Below are 19,959 nucleotides of genomic sequence, written 5' to 3' on the forward strand. Positions count from 1 at the left end.
TGTATATATGGGGGTGTCGCATAAGTGCAGGGCTCTGGGAAAGCAGGAAGTGCTTCCTTTACGCTCTTAAATAAAACAGACAAGGGACTCGGTCAACAGTCTGACAGCCCTGACTCACCATCACTGATCCCAGCTACAACAAATGAATCCAAGTTTGTAAAAAGCAACTGACAGTTGGCTTTACAAAGCTTTAGGGACTCGACACGATAGAATAGGGGTGTTCAATCCTGGTCCTCGGGGTCCACTGTCCTGCATGTTTTAGATGTTTCCCTGCACCAGCACACCAGATTCAAATGAATAGTTATTCTCAGGCTTTTGCAGAACTTGATAACAACCCATTCATTTGGATCAGGTGTGCTCGAGCAGGGGAACATCTAAAACATACAGGACAGCAGACCCAGAGGACCAAGATTGAACTCCCTTGCCCTAGGAGGTTCAAGGTAAGGTTTTCAATGGGACTGCACAAACCCTAGAGAACCACGGTATCCAACGTTATGACAGATACCACTTAACTCAAATGTTTCAAAAAACGACTAAAATGCCCCCCCCCCCACACACTATACCTGGTGCAAGGAGAATTACACCTGTGTAACAGCATCTCCTACTGGTCATCACAAGAGCTGCAACTGGCTGCTCAGTTCTGGGTAAGTGTTCTCTCACTCTCCTACACCCACCCACGATCTGAAAATTGTTGGCTTGATCTCACACATACTCTACCTCTACCTCTTCCTCTCTCCTCGTCCTCCTCCCCCCCCCTCTCTCCATCCATCAATCCCTCCCACCCCCTCTCTTAATGGTTTATGGCTGGAAACATTTACATCCCTTGTGACATGCACACGTCCACATCTCCAGCCGTCCCTTGAGTGGTGCTTATCAATAGCTCTCTTTATGTGTGGGTGAGGGGGGTGAATACTGTCCAAAGAGGCAGAGCCTGGGAGAACACACCACACACCCAGCAAATGCCTGGACCATTTCCTTTGAGAGGACAGTCATCCAGAACTATCATTAGCTCTAATCAGAAGTCATGCCTCTAGCTTGGAGCTAATCTTTATCAAAGGGAATACTCACAGTGCTAGCCTGAAGAGAATGTGAACAACAAGCAACCATTATTCCGGACATGCTGTAGACTTATGGCTAACTTGAATCTGAGGAGAGCTTTTTTGCAGTGACTATGGGTTTATTTTGCTCTGGATAGCGGTGTTCCTGATCGCAGTTTACTGATATTGATCATAGAAAATAATCTTTTATATGACCAGGGAGAAAATGGGTCAAAACCAATAAAACCAGAAGTGCTTTAGTATTGCCTTTCTTCCTCTCCTCATCTCTGCCCACAAGAATGTACCACTAGTTCACCAGCATCTCCAATCCAGACCCCTGTTGTCCACTGCACTTCACTCATGTCAACACGGGGAGAGAAAACATCCTTTAAGTGTGACAATTTCCCATTTCTCCAATATGCTCTCTGCTGGTTCTACTGTGTGAATATGGACTACAAAGAGACTTATTCAATCTTGGGCTCATTGACTTTGTCGCCGGGACAGTTTGGCATAACGTTGCTGGCTATGCTCTACTTCACTGCTGTCTACTTGCCCCCTCAACATCGTTTATTGCATTGTAGTCCATTGTCATGTATTGCATTCATCTGTTGCAATTCATTGCTTTGATATTGCAGTGTGAAAGGACACGTGAGGTCATTCCCATGGTTTTGAGAGGCTCAGGCCTTATTGCAAAATGAGGAAACAGTTTAATTACTTCCTGGGGTCAGAGTGGGGGTCATAGTTTATGAAGAGGGAGTTGGGTTGACAGAGGAAATGACTTTGGTAATGTTTTGAGTTGTAAGATTCCGTATATTGTCCATCAAGTAAACACCAACACGACCGACCGACACAGATGGTGTCATTTATATCTATTGTTACACACAAACACACACACACACGTTTCTGTCTCTTCCTGTGTGTCCTACAGTCTGTCAATCTGACTATGGTACTTTGAAGCACCAGAGAGCCTGTTTGTTCCAGGCGTGTGTGGTCCGTACGTGGACCCTAGTGTGGTTCACTGCTGACAGCCAAGAGTAACTAGAGTAAGGTCGGGGCCTAGGACAGGAAATCAGCAAGGAGGGAGGGGTAGATACAAAGAAAAAGCATGAGAGAGAGAGAGAGAGAGAGTTTGTGTAATGTAAACATGAGATCACATCCTGTTGAAGCACCATCACACAAAGACCCCCCCCCCTCCTCAACATGACTAATCAAAATCAATGGACAGAAACAAACAAGCAGACGAGCCTAGCGTCTGCACTCATCACTCTGCTTTGCTGACAACGAGACACTTTCTGCTAACCTTTCACATGGTAATTTTTGTACCAAATTGTTGTCAATAAAGTCACCTTGACAAGATTTACTTTCAGAACCCCCCTTTCAAGACTGGCCCTCCGCTCACTTCCCACTGGTGTAAACAGCTGTGATATACAGTACTGTCATGGTGGCTTAAGGCCACAGGAACGTCATACTTTAACAAAGTAATAAAGAGGCCTGACACACAGTCTCTGTTGGCAAGTAACTCAGCCATACACTTGAGATGGCAGCTACAGTCCCACAGGACACAGAACTGCAAAGAAAACTGAGGGTACCAGAGCTGAGAGATTTGGAAACATACTAATACCTAATTCCATAACCTAATTTACGGTTTGCAAACTTGTTCCCTCAAGGGCAAGGTTCAGAACATTCCAGTGTTACAAACTCAACAGTATCTAGCTAAAGCTTGAGATGGTGACTGTGTCCAGGACAAGATCATGTGTCTAAAAACTGCAAAACCTTCTAGACACAAGACTTGAGTCTAGAAAAATTGAATAACATTGGCAATGCACAGAAGTCTGAAGTGTAATAGCACACCACCCCCCTCCCACCCTCTAAAAAGGTCAGAGTTGTTGCTTTCCTGTTTCTCCAGTACTTTTTTCCAGCCCAGCTCTCACTTACAGGAAACCAGGCATCCATTTGACCCACATGTGCACACTTATTCCTTTTAGTACTTGATCCGCTCTCATCTAAATCTGTCTCTCTCCTCTTCTTCTCTATTCCCCCCATGCTCCTCTCTCTCTCTGTCTCCGGTCTCTCAGATAGGCTGGTTTGAGTTAGTTGACGTCTCCACCTCCACACAAGGGGCTGAAGGGGGGGGGGGGGGGGTCATAATCAAATACAAATGCGACAGAAGAGGCCTTCTCTTCCCTAATCCTCTCTTCCACTTTCTCCCACTGTCTTTCTCTACTGACATCTCCACCCGGCTCATTCTGCCCCTCTGTTCAGATTTTGGAACGGTCTTGTTCTTTCATGTTCCTTCCTGTCATGCCTTTGAAAGGGTTCCTACCTCAATCAGAAGACAGGGGCGAGTAGTTGTGGAGGCGTCAGGTCAGAAGAGGGGGCTCTTGGACAGATCACTCAAACACCGAAAGTCCTCAAATCACCCAGCTTCAAATGTCTCCAGATGTTTCTACTCCCGTGGCAATTTACCTTGCTGCCAATCAAAGCAAGCAGCCTCAATGATCCACTAAGATCATGGTATAAACAAAGAGGAAGAACCCTGTAGCTGCTTTGTGATAGTTCCCCATCAGCAATCTACAGCAACATCAGGGGAATGCGCAATGATGAACCGCCCAATAAGCAACAGTCAACATGGTGTCTGTCAAATTCAAGTGATGAAGAGTACAATACGAAAAGAGCTCAACAAGCAGAAAACTGAAGAGTTGCTATTTATATGCAACACATTTATGCCTCCAGATTTGGAATGTCACACTTATCAGTTGCCAATGGCTGACTAGGACCACACTACCCAGAGGCTGCAATATAACTGCTTCAGAAGAGATGCCTGACATGATAGCCCCTTCAATAAACCAACTGTCAGGAACCAGAATACAACACAGAAAGTGAGAAATCAAACCTTCTCAGGAGTACCGCTGCGATCTGGGCCTTTTAAGCGTTATGGTAGAAGGGGAATCTCTACATCAACATTACATAATCTGTACTCTACAACTTACAACCACAAACCTAAATCTCTGACCCATGTGGAAATGTACCTATGGGTAACATCTTAAGAGGCTGTTTTTGTGGTTTAGTGGGAGAAAAAAAAAACTTTTTATACAAATAATAAACCTTTAAAAATATCAACTGACTGAAAGTTTAATTTTCTTTCATCATGACTCACAAGTCACATACTTCTCGGTACATTGTGGTTTCCGTCACAGTTATAAGTCTATTTATGCACTCCTTAGAAACCCCAAAGTTATGAGACCTGATTTCCCTCCAGCTCCTCAGTTAATCTCCAAGCTCTAAGGAAGCCCTAGCAAAGTTCAAGCATTGTGGTCAAGATCCAGAGCAGCCTCCAGAGCAGCCTCATGCTAAGTCAAGTGAAGAGGAGAAAGGGCCCCCAAACCTGCTTTTACCTCATCTTTTCTTTAATGACAATTATCCAGTCATCTCCTCACCCCCACACAAAATGAATAGAAAAGATCCCTGCTTGACTCCCTCAAGGACTAAGCAGATACGAAAAATATTTGCACCAAACACCACTGACATCCGTCTTTTTTTGTTGAAAAAGGTTAAAGCTAGAAACTACAATCATTTTCCATGATTTTCCAGACTCTGTTTCATCCCAATGCCTCATAAGAGTGATGTCATGGTTGGATAGAGCTTGACTGAGCCCATTCTTCATCAAGGGGACATGGCTGGGATTCTCATCACTGTGACCTATATTCACAGACATTCAGACAGTTTGAGGAGAACCATCTTCTATGGGACTAATCTTCCTGTGTAATAGGTACAGGCCCAAATGGTCTTGTGGCCTGAGGATAAGGCAGCCCAGTTAAAATGGTTAACGATCTACAGCACTGTTTCAGTTATTTGAATTTGAACTGAATATGTAGCACACTTCCTAATTCCGGATGATACTTTTCTGTATGAAGTCAAACTGCAACATAATGCCACAGATCCTACCACATACCAACCTCTGACAGCAGGGATTAAAGTTACAGACAGCATATGGTTTAATAAGATTGCGGACGCAACGGTTTGGTCTTACATTCACCCCCCCCCTCCCCCCAAAAAAGAATGATCTCAAATAAAAGAATGCGAACAATAGCTTTCTGCTATGACAGTATGCTGGGAACTTAATGTTTTATGTCGTTTATATGGTAAGGTACAGTTTGTGAAAGCGTTGTGTTTTGCTTTTAAAAGACCAAGAATCTGGACTTACTCTCTGTGGGTCTGGCGATGGGGGTCTCTGTGACGGCAGGCAGCGTCCCCTGTCCTGGTTCTACCAGGCTGGGCAGGGGGGCACTGGGTACCGGAGGGGGATGGCTGTTGTTCTCTGCCACTCTGGCTGGGGCTGCCATCTCAGGCTGTCTTAACACAGGAACCTCTGACTTTCTAGAGGGCATGTCCACAGGACTCAGGCTGGGGGAGATGGATTCAGCCCTTCTCAGGGAGGGCTCAGGGATCCTAGAGGTGGCAGTGGGCTGGGAATCCAACCTTCTCGGGGGGGCAGGTGGCTCAAGGGGGCGGGAGAGGCTAATCTCCGCCCGTCGTTGTGCGGAGCTGGAGGCGAAGCTGTCCGGGGAAGCCCGGCTGCCAAGGCTCTGGACTTCAGGCCTTTTCAGGCCGAAGCGGGCTATGCCAGGGCTGGGGGAGATGTCCACTTGCTTGGAGGACACCTCGATGGACATCTCGGTCCGGCGAGCCGAGGTGGTGTCAGGGGCCCGGCCCCCAGAGAGCTCCATGCGCCTCAGGCTGGCCTTGGGGGAGCGGGGGTTGGAGGACTCGGACGATGAGGTCCTAGAGGAGTAGTCGGAGTTGCGAGAGCCGGCGTCGTGGAAGTTCCGCTGAGCGGAGGAGGCGGACGAGCGGAGGGGGTTGGTGGTCCTACGGGTCAAGGGTGAGGGATGTGTGGACGAGTCTGCCTCCTCCACCTCAAAGGACCGCTTCAATGCTGGAAGAAAAAAAACGGAGAAAAAAAACGGCATAAGTGTAGTTAATGACATTTACAACATTCCCTACAAGAATGCCGCCACCTTCCAGTGAACCTTTCACAAGGTCCATTAACAGAGTATACCAATAAGATGCTTGAAACTAAAGGAAATCATGTGTTCATATTCAAGTCAAAAAATCCAAAGCCTGGTTTAACAATCTCTTTAAACTTTCACAAAACACAGATTACCTGATTTGACACGTTTGACATATCTTGACAAAGATGTCATAGTTACAGAAGATAAATCTTCTTCCAAATATAATGTTTCCCACACTTGTAGTTGATGCACAATGCCAAACTGAACAAGAGGATGACCAGTAAACTGACTAAGTTGACAATGAAGGAGGTTATCTATGAGAAAACATGCATTGTAGTACTTGAACTCTAGAAATGTTATTAATGGTCAAAAATGTGTTGAATAATGTTATCTTGTAACATTGGTAGGTGCTCAACTAGGAGTCAACTGGAACTGGTACATTTGCCTTGATTACTAATCAGTTTCAGCTGATGCTAATAAGTCAGTCCTCTCAGGGTATGGGAAACTGGAGTGTATTTCAAAAGCTAGCTTGCCTCTTCAGGCAGCGGAGACAGTTCTGATTTAAAGGATTAAAGCTGAAAAAATTCTGCAACAGTTAGCTATACTTTGTAGGTAGTAAGGATGTGTCTGAAGCCCAACGTCTTTTTGGGATTACACAAAAGCTTGTCTGTCATAATTTGTCACAGAAGGTTTCTGACCTGCACATGCATCTTGTATTCATGTATTCAACTCTATGTATTCATGTCTGTCTGGATGCATACATTTTATTCAAAATCTTCTATATTGTCTATAATTTGATACGTGCATTTCAACAAAATGTCACTTGTTATATTTAGCTTGGCTGATAGAAACTAATTCTCCAGTCTAATTGTATAAAAAGAAAAAAAAAAGAAACAAAACTCCTCTACCTTTTACACAGCTGAGCTGTCGGTGAACTGGTAAGTTTAACAGGTCCTTGCATTGCTTAGCCACATGGTACTATTTTAATTACAAACAATAAAACATTTGAAAAAGAAATATTGAATAATTTCAGTCTTACATTTACCTTTAACCCCTTAGTTTTTACCTGTTAATACCCTAATTTGTCTATACAAAAAGTAAACCTAATTCTTGCACTTTCTATCCAAATACAGAAAGGTTTTGGAATAAACAGAAATAGATAATGGCAATTCTGCACCCCCGAAAGGTAGTTTGGAAATCTATAGCTACACAAGTTTAATTACCTGATTAATTCCCACCTTACCATCCCACCATACTAAATATCAATGTCTGTGTGATTTTAGAAAAATACGTAAATCTAAACTATCCTGCAGCAGTTTTCCCGGAATCGTCCAGATCAACTGCTAATTCAGCACACACACTCTTCAGTCTCTGGATTCCAGATGCCAGAGCTCTCACCAGGTGCCATGGAGCCCACAGGTCATTCACCATTAGCAAACACACAAAGCCACCAGTCCAGCCGTGGGCTCATTGTTTCCAGTTGTTATTGTTCAGGATTGTACCAGTGTACTCCAGACACAGTGGCCTGTAAGATGTGTGCGGAGGGGGGGTGGGGGGTGGGGGGGGTTGGGGGAGGGTTTTCACCTGGCTCGGCTCTGCTTTGTCAGACCTGGGACATGGTGCACGAAGCCAGCCACTAGTGTGGAAGAAGGCCCCCTTCTGGAACCCACTGTTCTTGCACACTCACTCCCTTTCAGCAGGTCATTTCTGAAATATCACATCTCTGGTGGCAGCTGGCGTTTGCTTACCAAGAGTGTTAGAACTAGGAGTTACTCCCATTTATGAGGTGCTGTAGAACTCGACGCTAATTTGAGTTGGGGAAAAGAATGACTCACAATATGAGAATGAGGTTCATCTACCAAGCCTAGCTGGCTCCAGACTCTCCAGTCATGGGATGCTTGATGATGGGTATTGACAGGCTGGAATTCCTGGTCTGTCAGCATTTGGAACCTTGAGCGTTTCAGCCCCTCATTTATGGACAATAGGGGTCTGTATCCAAGCAGCAGGGGGGGTGTCAGCGAGGTAGGACAGGTGATGGCCAACTGGTCCATACAGACATTAGCTTTCCTCCCACAGACAGGAAGAGGGGTTTGGAACAACTGTCAGCACTAGTGATGAGTGGGTGGAAGAGATATGTGTCTGAGTCCCCCCTTTGCAGAGGTTGAAACCCTGCAACCAGTTGGAATGAGTCGCAATCTTCTCTAGGTATGTGTTTGAGATTCACTCCTGCAATTGGTTAAGTGAAGATAACCATGCATAAATATGTTGATAAATCACGTCAGACACTGTCAGATGGAATAATCCTCTTGTGACATAATGTTGTGACACAAACTACATCCAGAGGAATTGACAATCCATATGTCCATATGGACTATCACCAACGCTACGAAAGACAGGGATTAGGAGAGCCAGGACTCAGGGTCAGAGAGACCACACCGGCTTCCACAAACAAACATGGTATCTCGACCCGCAACAGACTGACTGCCCAGCTAATTGCTCCTAGTGGTTCATTGTAGATCTACAAGTCAAGCAGATTTAGAAAAGTACTGTTACAAAGTGCTTAGCTCAATTTACAAAAAAAAAACAACATTAAACAATTGAAACAAAAACAGACACAGAGATTTATGAAATAATAACTGGTAGATACAATAGAATGCCTTCTGCAGTCTGAAATAGCCACAGAAAAAAGGGGCAAGGGCATAGCTAAGTAGGTAGTCATGCGTAAGAAGGAGCATTTGACCTATAGCATATTCTATGTCAGTCCATTTAACGCTAGAAGAACAATTTGACATATTTTGGGACAACTTCAAGGAAAAGCAATAATTTGAAGTATTCTAATGTCTAGGATCCTAACAGATAGTTTGTGATATAATGATCACCTTGTGGTGGTCCATACAATGGAAGGAGAGATGGAGGGATATGTGTGTCTGTGAGGGCTTGTTCTGGTGTGAGAAAGGCCCCACTGCAGACAGACTTGGAAACAGAGGACCTCTCAGTGTGTGCGTGTGTGTGTGTGTGTGTGTGTGTGTGTGTAGTGTTACAGTACGAGTGTGAGAGATGTGGACTGTGTGTATCTCCCTCCCCTTGTACACAGCTGTGCTGTAAGGTAAACACAGAATGTCTCCTGTCCCCGGGTTGGAGCCAGGCTCACATAGGCTCTGACGCACACATCAGCCATGGGCCCCCCTAAATCACTGCTGTGTTATTGTCTTGCCATTCTGTTAGATCAGATTTGTGTGTATGGTGTGGTGTGTGTGTGTGTGTGTGTTAGCTTGTGTTTTTGTAATTATTTGTACAAGAAATCTTATTTACCCTTCTGTTTGTGTCCACAAGTGTCTGTTTGTGAATGTATTATTATGTATTCCAGTGCTCAAGGACAGGGTGTTTGATTCTCCCAAGCTGCTGTATCTAGAGCTATCAAAAGGGAGCTGTGATCACAGGGCTCCCAGCAGAGGCTAGATTAAAATAATGAGAACCAATGAGAAACAAATGTCAACTCTCCTATCGTTTGCTTTCATTATTCTCATATCTCTCCCTCCCTGCTTTCCCCTCCTTATTTCAAGGCTTTGACCTGGAACTCCCAGACAAACAGTCTGTTACATACACTTATTTCATAATACCTGAAGTTCAATTGTTTCCCCCCAAGAAAGGGAACAATGTAATACTGATCAATGTTGTAAAGATCATGTTGAGCTGAACACAAATGATACAATTCCCCCTTCACATCTCCAACACCCATGCAGGAACTACAGAAAAAAAATCATGTGATATCGTTGCTCCATTTAGCAACGAAGCATGATATATGATGCAGGAGATTAGCAACACATGGGAGCAATGGATGGTTGGTTCTGAGGTCTCGCTCGTCACATGAGCACATCTCAGCTGAGAGTGAGCCAGACGGGAAAGGGAGGAGAGCAGAGGACAACATTATTTTCAAAACAACAGTACTGGGTTTGAGTTTCATGAGCAGATCCTGACAGCAGAGAGCCAAACTGTAGTCATTAGTAGAAGCACTACAACCTCCATGCAAGTTCTTCTTTTGAGTGGCAGAAAGCTTTGTGTTAAAATCACCCTGTGACCCATGGCAAAGTGGCCGGATGGAAGCCTGGGAGAACTTGCTCCTCTCTTTCCTCCCAGTCAAGTTTAAGCTCCAGCCCCATAATTCACCTCAGCAAACTCGGAATCTGTCAAATGACCCTCTTCTGACAAGAACAAGCCGTCCTTGAATAATAGCAGGACCAAATCCTTCAGAAAGTCTTCCTTCACCGTTGTCGAGAAAAAGAAACGAAAAAAAGAACTATTTCAAATAAATGTCTCTCTCAGACCAACCAAAAGGAAGTCTTTCATTGCCTTGTGGTTTTTAGCCTTAGCATGTTGGCCTAGTGATAATAGGTCTTGGCGAATCTGAGGGTGAGTATGGGTTTCACTCCACGTGTTCTAGAGGGAGAATAACAGAGAGCAGTAGAGTACACCACACAAAGACTGACTGTTCTCTCTCTCTCCTTCTCTCTATAACTGGATGGCTGAAGTTGCTACAGTACCTATTTACTGTGACGCTAGCAGGAAACCTGTGTTAGCTGGTGAGAAGCAGGCTGATAGCTCTGATAAGGATGGAGACAGCTGGTTGGGCCTTCATCCGCTTCAGGGGCAGAATATTTCCTTCAATGGTGGATTGAAAGCTTCTAACAATAAAGTCCAGTGTGTTTGTGTGGAAAGCCTAAGTCTGGCTTTAACGTCCAATAACCTGCGTATAGGACGTACATGTACAATAAGATTGACGGTTTTAGCTCCTTGGTCATCTGATGTTGAATTGTATGTGTATGTGGGATGTTTATAGCTCAGTGGTAGAGCATTTGACTATCAAGAGGTCCGAGGTCCAAATCCACCTTTATGTGAATCTACTCAATCCAGACATTTACATAGTACAGTTTATATGTTACACTTTAGTCTATACATCAATTTGACTCTTGATTAACCAGAATAACCTGAAGAACATTGCTTGAATTGTTGTGTATTTATTCTAAGAATACCTTTCAGGGTACTGTATATTTTGAAGGCATGTTGGTGCCTATAGGGAACCAATGATTGAAGGGCTATTCAGGAAAAAACAACCACAGCTAAATAGTAGTTGGCTTAATGATGGTTTTCTATTTGAAGCCTTACATTTTTACCATGACATCTTGTCTAACTTTTGCCTTTTGAGCTGTTGCATTTCCTAAAAAATGAGGTGTGTCCCATCATTTTGTTGTCATTGTAAAACTAGCCTGTAAGCTGAGATAATGTTCCTAATGGGTTATTCATAGCATCTGTTTGGCTGGCAACAAGCTACTTACAGTTCTGTAGCACATATGTTTATGTAGCAGTATATGCAGCATTAACCTTACTGGAGTAAGGAAGTAACATTTGATTCTGTGTATTGTACCATGAGATAACTACTGATTAAATATTGCAACTCTATGTAAAGTGTAGCACACATCTGTAAACAAACACCAAAACCTTCTCGTTGAATCGCTGTTTACAATTAGCCTACTTAAGTGTATAAGAAGTGTGTCGAAGCCGTCTCACCATAATCAGTTGTAATTTTGTATATTGTACTGGTTGTGTTTTATTGTTTTTGGGGCACACCTCACTCAGGCAGTACAGGAGGCTGGTAATTGTGGGAATTGGGGTAAGGACATGCAGCTGGCTTAGACACATTAGGATATGTGTGTTTTTACCAGAGCAACAGAGAGTAGGTAAAGTCACACAGATTTAACTGTTTTTGTAAAGTTGTCAATGGATTAAATTGACCAAAAAAGCCTATCTTTCAAACCGCATCAGTGTCATTGATGGAAATTCTATTAGAAAAGACAACAAAATGCCACTAAAAAGTGTATGAGCTGTGTGCGGGTTAAATGTGAATTCAGGACCGGCCCAGCCCCTGTCAGGCCTGCTCACAGAGGTCTGGCTGGGTGGATATTCACTCCACTGTCTACCAGACCCGACATTTTCAACCCACCACAGAAATCTACTCCTCCTGTGGAATTTCCTCTGACTGCCCAAACGCCTCTCACAACGTAACAGAAAGACGGAGGGAGCGAGGGAGGGAGATAGAAAAAGAGAGAGACTGCCTTTATCCAGTGGAAACTAATAAATGCAAACCACTGGGACTCTGGTCCTAAAATGAAGTTATGCAATGTTATCATCATATAGTTATACTTTGTGGAAGTGAATTAAAGACTTTGCTTCTGCTCCTAAAATCTTTATCTACCGGTAATACTGAATGAAATGAAAACGGCAGGAGTCCTTTTAATTACACAACACAACACCGCCCTCAGTGAAGATAAGAACAGGGGGAATGCTGAGAGTGTGACACACTGAAGTGACCTCAGGGCGGAAGGCCCCCGCGACCTGATCGGAGCACCAGGGGCTGTGTCAGGATGAGGTCATGCCTGAGGTCATCACCCTACTGTGTGAGAGAAGCTTGCTCTCTGTGTCCCATCCACACACACACACACACACACACACACACACAAGCACAGACTCACTCACACACACCATCAGATAAGCAGTCTGACAGGGGTTTCCACACTCTGACTTAGACAGTGAGACCCTCTCTGCTTTGCAACCAATCGTACATCACCCGAGCCTTGCCACACAGACCCCATTCAGCAAGACAGGAGCAGCTCACGGTCTTGGCAACCAAAACAGTAGCCCATTAGCCATGACTTACATCCAGTTCTATGACCACATACAAAAGAATAGTTTCACGCCACATGGCCAAAAAAATAAATAATCCTCCCCGAATGTTTCTCCTTCCAGGTCTAGTCTTTTGTTTCTGTGCTGTTATAATGTCTCTCCCTGGGTTTTATTGGTGATGGCTGTCAGGCGGCTGGTTAGGATGAGCACAGCAGAGTGCATACCAGAGGCTGGCTGGTGTTGACAGAGAGGAGCCCAGGACAAGTGTGGATGCGTCCCTAATGGCCGTGTGTTTGTGAGAGGCAGACAGAGGCGTTAGCCTGTCACTAACCCGCACAGCTGGAGAATGAACAGGGGATGGACGAGGTGCTGAGAGAGGAAGAGAGGGAGGAGGAGAGAGATGACAGGGGGAATCGATGCCAGGGGGCAGGGGAGATGAAAAGGGGGAAGAAAGCTCCTTAAAATGGAGGGAGGAACAGAGGGGGAGGACTGCCAGGTGTTACCCTTGCAGCCGTGGTCAGTTGCTGTCTCATGGGCTCTCTCTCTCTCTCTCTCTCTCTCTCTCTCTCTCTCTCTCTCTCTCTCTCTCTCTCTCTCTCGTCCCTCTCATTCTCCTACTGACCGGTGCAGTGTGCTTTAGGGAGTTGCTAAATCAATAGCACACTGTGCTCTGAACACGCTCAGACATACCATATGGCCACATGACCTGTTGGACACACAGACACACTCACACACACACACACAGACACACACACAGCACTGATAACGCATGCAGCTTAACACAGCTACAGAGCAAGAGAGAGGAGGAGGGCAAGCATTTTCCAATTTAATATAGAAAGGGTGCATAAAAGATACTAGAAACACACTACACTGACTTTTCTTTCACACACCCAAAATGAGAAGGACATAAGTTCAGCCAACTCAAGGAGAATGTTTCAATGTTCCTGGTGTAACAGCTAAATGAGGGTCTTGCAAGAGCAGAAAAGCACTCTACTCAAAGACATAAAGATTAAGTGAAAAGGAGAAAAAGATGACTAACCTTCAAAGTCTGATATAATTCCCTCCAAGTGAGCATTGACAGTGGAATCAGACATTTTGTGAGTGAATATCAGGGAGCAGGATTCCCTTCCCAAGCAAGGCAAAGTCTCCCAGACGCTAACACGCTTTAAACAAATCCCAAATTAGGAACCCATGCAGGAAGAAAAAAAAAAAAACGCACACACACTGTGGTGCAACGGAGCACTGAACCAAGCCCTCCACTCTCTTAAAGCACCAACTTATTTTTCTTTCCTTCCTCCTCCTCCTCCTCCTCCACTTCTAGAGCTGCACAGCTAGAAATGAGAAAGCAATGACAACCCCCACCCACTTCTGTTACTCTCTGGGTCTTCTCTCTCTCTCTCTCTCTCTCTCTCTCTCTCTCTCTCTCTCTCTCTCTCTCTCTCTCTCTCTCTCTCTATCCCTCCCTCTCTCTTCCTCTCTCTCTCCCTCTCTCTCTTTCTCTCCCTCCCTCCCCCTTTTCTCTCTTCTCCCTCTAGCTTTCCTTCCAATGGGGTTTCTTTCAGTCAATACTCTCATTTTAGTCAGTGAAGATTCTTTACACCCACTCCCTTTCACACACACACACACACACACAAACACACACACACAGGCAAACACACACACAGATGTAAATCATTTGCATAGCCCTGTATTCACACAACTATGAATTGGGCAAATTTACAAAATACAAATACTTAATACAATTCAAAAGTATGCTAGCAGGTACACAATGATACACATCTTTCCTCACAAATCCTCCCACACAGCCCATACTGCTGCTACAGATTCACAGAAACATCTGGAATACCTAGATAGAGAAACAAGTACAGGCTTGAATTGCATCCTATCCTGGACTAATATGGGCATGTCAGCACTGGCTCTCCAATACGGCCCGTTAAGAGATCTTCAGATATGTTTGGGGCCAGACATCAATAAATAATTTACTAATGACCTAATGGACATGTGAATGAGCCTGTGGGTGTGTAAGTTCGGTTTATGCCATGGAGAGAAAATAGAAGGACAGAGAGAGAGAGGGCTTGTGGTCGAAAAAGAAGTATCGTAAGAAAGAGAAGAAAGAGAGGTAAGGAAAGGAAATTAGAACAGAAAATCACATTTAAAAAACGTACGATTGTTTGAGTTGATGTTCCGTGAACACATGGATTTTATTGGATGTGTACTTCAGATACACGTCCAATAAGCATATGTGTAGAACTCCTGGAGAGACGTTCACTATTTCCATTGTGACATGAATCTCCACTAAGACAGTCTAGCTAGACAAGGCTGTATTCTCCGAACCTCTTGGATTCTAGACTCCGTTGGCGATACAGTTATTGACAGCTCCGCATACTGCCAATCCACAGCCAGCCCTGGGGCCACCAATACCTTCCTCCAGTGGAGACAGGAGACAGGCCAATCATCACGTCTGAGACTGGCCCCTGTATGATACAATGCATCACCTACAAGTGCTTGCCTTTGTTTTGTGTGTGTCAGAGCAGAAAGAGATGGAGAAAAAGAGAGAGGGAGAGAGATAGACAGAAAAGCTCAGAGAGAGGGGAAAAAAGAGAGAGAGAAAGCTTGACACGTATGGGTGCATGTCTCTGTGTGTATTGTGTGTAACGGTTGGCATCTGCCTCTCTCACAGCCTCATAACTCTCTCTCGTCCACCACAGGGGCCTGCTGTCTCAACAGGGATGCACCACGGACCCAGAGGACGTCGCTGGAGGGCAGGAGGATGGAGCGAAGGAGTGAAAAACGACTTGAAAGAGATGTTAGAGGATATGGGTGTCCAACAAGGTGATTTACAACCAGATGATTTTTCTCAAACCAGAAATCTTAGGTAGTCTAGTAAAACAGCGTTGGCAGCTGCAACCTCTGAGTGTTATGTGTGTATAATAGTGTCACGGTGAGTGTCTGCTTAGTGTGTGTATATTGCAGTAATGGTATGGTGTGGTGTAGAACTGTGCTAACTGGCTGATCCAAAGCCTGGATATCTGAGTGGCAGCTAAAGCCTTCAGGTTCCAGGTACAGTCAGTTACCAACACCAGTTAGAAATAACCAGAGCCCAATCTTCCCTTCGCCTCCACCATAGTGGTGTTCTCAGTGTGTGTGTGTGTGTGTGTCCCAGTATCTTTACCATAAACCTGTCAACCAACCTCTACTTACCCTTAATGATGCAGTGCCAAATGCTTACAACAGCAGAATTACTCCATAAGACAGACACATGTTTACACACGGCTGTGCATGCAGAGTGCGAAATATACAATGACAATCGGGGGGGTCAACTTCTTCTCCAGGGCGTGTATCGACCACCCCGACCTGTTGTTTTTACCTCTTTTGGGGGGGTCCAAGTCTTAAATAAGGGGAGTCAGACCCCCCCAAACCCCCCCGTAATTCGCAGCCTGTGTGCATGCACTACAACACAGAATCCCCACTAGATGTCAGTATTGGTTGTAAAAAGTGAGACGCCTGTGTGTCACCATCGACAACATGGCCAGGCGTCAGTGTGTGTGACTATCTCATAGTAACAGGATATGGAACCTGATATGGAGGGAGAGATTTGGAGAATCCCTCACTAGACTATCTGCTCTGTGTCACACCCTCACCCACACACACACCTCCAGCACCTGTGTTCCACATTCTGCTATGTTTCTGCACCACACACACACACGCACACAAGCACACACACATACACACAAACACACACACACACTACATGTTTGAACATGTTGTCCTCTGAAGCAGTATGTGCCAAATGTGTTTGCAAGTCATAACCTCTTCAGAACACCCTGACAGAGTAGTTGGGCATTGAGGGACTACTTTTAATCGTTATTTTCTCACATTTGAATGTAAACCAAAGTCTGGACAGCATCAGTTATCATATATATTACATTGGTAGGGAGACAAACAAAAGATCGTTTGGATTGTCACGTGACTGACAGTGTTCATGTGCCCTGTACAGAGCATTATGGGTCATGGCTGGCAGGAAGTGTTTCTGTCCTGGCATGCTTCCATCGGGTCACACATAGTCACCACAGACATCACCTCCCTCACCGTTTACCCTCAGGGCTAGGTTACACAGTTGACATCAAAGTATTTGGCTTGCTTCCAGGCACAGGATATACTCAAAAGACCCTCAAACCTTCTCCTGATCCAAACTGGGGAACGTTGCCCTAATGCTATTCCAACCTACACTTCACAGTATGCACATTAGAGTCAGCAAAGGTTTACTTTGCTTTCTGGATGAGGCTTAAAGATGGGGTTAGGGTTAAGGACTGGAGATTTACTCCAGGGACGGGAAATAATATGTATTTAATGATGTATTGTTTTTATTGTACTATGGAAGCCACAGACAACTGGCTCCAGTTGTCTGTTATAATTTTATAGACAGCTGGCCACTGCTGAAAGCAACCCTGGCCTTGGCACTCTGTTCACCTGCCTTGTGGTGAACTGGAAGATGAGAGGAGTCAGGGAGCGAGAAAAGAGAGGAGTGAAGGCAAGTTTCTATAAACAGATTTCAGGGTGGCATGGCTGTTGCCAGGGCATCAACAGGTTAGAATTGCCCCCCTCCGCCATGCCTGTTCCAGGCGTTGGCGCCAGCCTCACCCCCTCTCCCGAGGACAGAGTATGTGGGTTTTCCTGCCAGCTGACGGTATGGTTGGAGCCCACTCCATGGGAGTTGTCTCCATCTCAGGAATCGGAGACGCTGAGCTGGGAAGTGCTGCCACAGCCCTGACTGTAGGCAACGTAGACAGGACGACAGGGAGACAGGGAGGCAGGGAGACAGGGAGGCAGGGAGACAGGGAGGCAGGGAGACAGGGAGGCAGGGAGACAGGGAGGCAGGGAGGCAGGGAGGCAGGGAGACAGGGAGGCAGGGGACTGGAAAGGAGGGGGACAGGGAGGCAGGGAGGCAGGGAGACAGGGCACTGGAAAGCAGTGAGATAGGGAGGCAGTGTGGCAGGGAAGCAGGGAGACAGGGAGGCGGGAAACAGAACGACAGGAGGAAAGCGACAGAAAACCTGTGAGGCAGGGAACCGGGAGACAGGGACATGAGAAGGACATTGTTGTTGTTAGCTATGATTGTGTGACAACATCCTAAAAACATAAGTGAGGGAGTGCTCTTTGTCAGAGTGTGTCGGTCAGAGGAAGGGGAAGCGGGGTGTCTGAACTTGTGTGTGTAAGGTGGTTAAAGGTGTCAGCTGGACACCCGCCTGAAACAATCTGCTACAGATCCACACACCACAGTCAGAAGGCTAATGGATTATTTGCATGTCTCTCCCCCCTCTCTTTCTGTCTGTCCCTCCCCCCTCTCTCTCTCTCTCTCTCTCTCTCTCTCTCTCTCTCTCTCTCTCTCTCTCTCTCTCTCTCTCTCTCTCTCTCTCTCTCTCTCTCTCTCTCTCTCTCTCTCTCTCTCTCTCCCCTCTCTCTCTGTTCTGATCACACCTTACACAGATGCCATCTGTACTCTGGACTCCTCTCCTTGGTTACCACAGTGTTTCCCAGCTCTGTTTGCATGGTAACCCCATAATAAGCAGGTCTAACCTGGCTCAGGCTGAGTTGGAGAGAAAACGACGGAGATGGAGGAAGGGGAGGGGAGAGACAGAAGGGGAAAGGCGAGAGGAGGAAGTGAAGCGGAGGTGGAGAGGAACAGCATATTGTAAGAGTGCCATTGAGCTGACCTGATTACAGCGGTGACTGAAGGAGGCAGAGTTTGAGGAAATCCCAAAACTTGTTTTGATGGAAAACTAGCAAGTGGTGAAACTTCCCACTGGAGACTGTATGTGTGTGCGCTCACGCTTGTGTGTGTGTGACGGGGGGGGGGGGGGGTATTTGGGGGAGTATTTGTGTGTGAACCCAGCTCTTGCATGACTAATGTACTGAGCAGAACTCTGTAAACACAACCAGACATGCCTGCACACCGAGACAGTTGGGCTCTGAGAAACTGAAAGTACCATTATGAATAGCTGAAATATCCCAGTGAGGTGAAATCATGTGAGACCATGTGTTATGCAGTGTGCGGTACTAAATACTGCACAGCCGTGGCCAAAGATATTGGGCGCGACATACATTTTGTGTTTGCTGGGCCTTGGCATAAAATGACTGCTAACATAACTTCAGTAAGTCATATCATCAGCACAGGGGAAAGTGTGAAATCGTTCTAGCCAGGTGAAATCATTCTGATTGGATTTTAACAGAAAATGAGCCGTGGTTTATCTCCACTGATGGTCATCCACGTCATCAACATCAATGTAGCTGAAAACTACTGTGGTAAGTTTGAATCTAAATGTACGTGATCATATTCCCTCAGACATGCACGCATATTACACGGGTACATGCACACGTAGACACACACCTCACACATACACATGAAAGCCCCCCACCCCCCGCCACCCAAACACACATGGAAAAACACACACATATGCACAGCTGCGCTCACAGCTGTCCTTAAGCAAAGTCACAGCATGAGGCCAGGCCTGACAAACCCAAACCTTAATCAAACACAGCACCTGCTGGAAAAATGTGTCCAGGCAAACTGTACAGTCAAACACAAACACTCGCTCACACTTCCAGGCTGCTTCACAGAGAGAGAGAGAGAGAGAGAGAGAGAGAGAGAGAGAGAGAGAGAGAGAGAGAGAGAGACAAAGAGATAGAGAGAGAGAGAGAGAGAGAGAGAGAGAGAGAGAGAGAGAGAGAGAGAGAGAGAGGTGTATAAACAGTGGAAATGGGAGGTAAAGTTAAAGATAAAGGTAAAGAGAGAGAGAGATTGTGTGTGCGTCAGATGACAAGCACGCCTACATATACGTGTCCCCCTGTAGACATAGCATGTCCAAAAAGGCCCACTAGTGTGCATATGCATGTACATGTCGGCATGTGTGAGTGTGTCTGTGTGTCTGTGTTATCCCTCACACATGGGGATGGAATGACTCTGAGGGCGAGCAGCTGTCGTCCATCAGGGGTGGCTCGCAGTAGTCCTCTCTTCTTCTCTCCCTCTCCTCTCCGTTCTCTCTCCCCATTTCTTCTTCTTCTTCCATGTCTCTCCCCTCCATAAGAATACTGTTAGCACGTCAACAGGCCAGCATTATAATCACCGACCTCGACGGCCTCACAGCGGCAGACACATATTGTTCTACTCAGCTCGTCTCCATGGTAACCCACCCAAAACACCAGACACAGTCAACCAGGAAGTAGCTCTGCCC

At 45.6% G+C, this 19,959-nt stretch overlaps 1 protein-coding gene across 4 annotated transcripts in view; it reads right to left on the reverse strand.

The window, feature by feature from the left end:
• Nucleotides 1-19,959, reverse strand: part of septin9a (septin 9a) — a 54,768-nt gene that overhangs the window by 22,026 nt on the left and 12,783 nt on the right. For 2 of the 4 annotated variants that reach the window (XM_084677588.1, XM_084677591.1), the window contains one exon: nucleotides 5,242-5,973. In XM_084677588.1, the coding sequence (XP_084533714.1) occupies nucleotides 5,242-5,973 (732 nt within the window). Of the gene's footprint in view, nucleotides 1-5,241; nucleotides 5,974-6,201; nucleotides 6,257-13,766; nucleotides 14,028-19,959 lie in introns of those variants that run through there. The other 2 variants (XM_084677589.1, XM_084677590.1) reach the window with 2 other exon arrangements.

This window comes from Hypomesus nipponensis, chromosome 17 (genome assembly GCF_054491055.1).
Source record: "Hypomesus nipponensis isolate SF chromosome 17, ASM5449105v1, whole genome shotgun sequence".
Lineage (NCBI taxonomy): Eukaryota > Metazoa > Chordata > Actinopteri > Osmeriformes > Osmeridae > Hypomesus > Hypomesus nipponensis.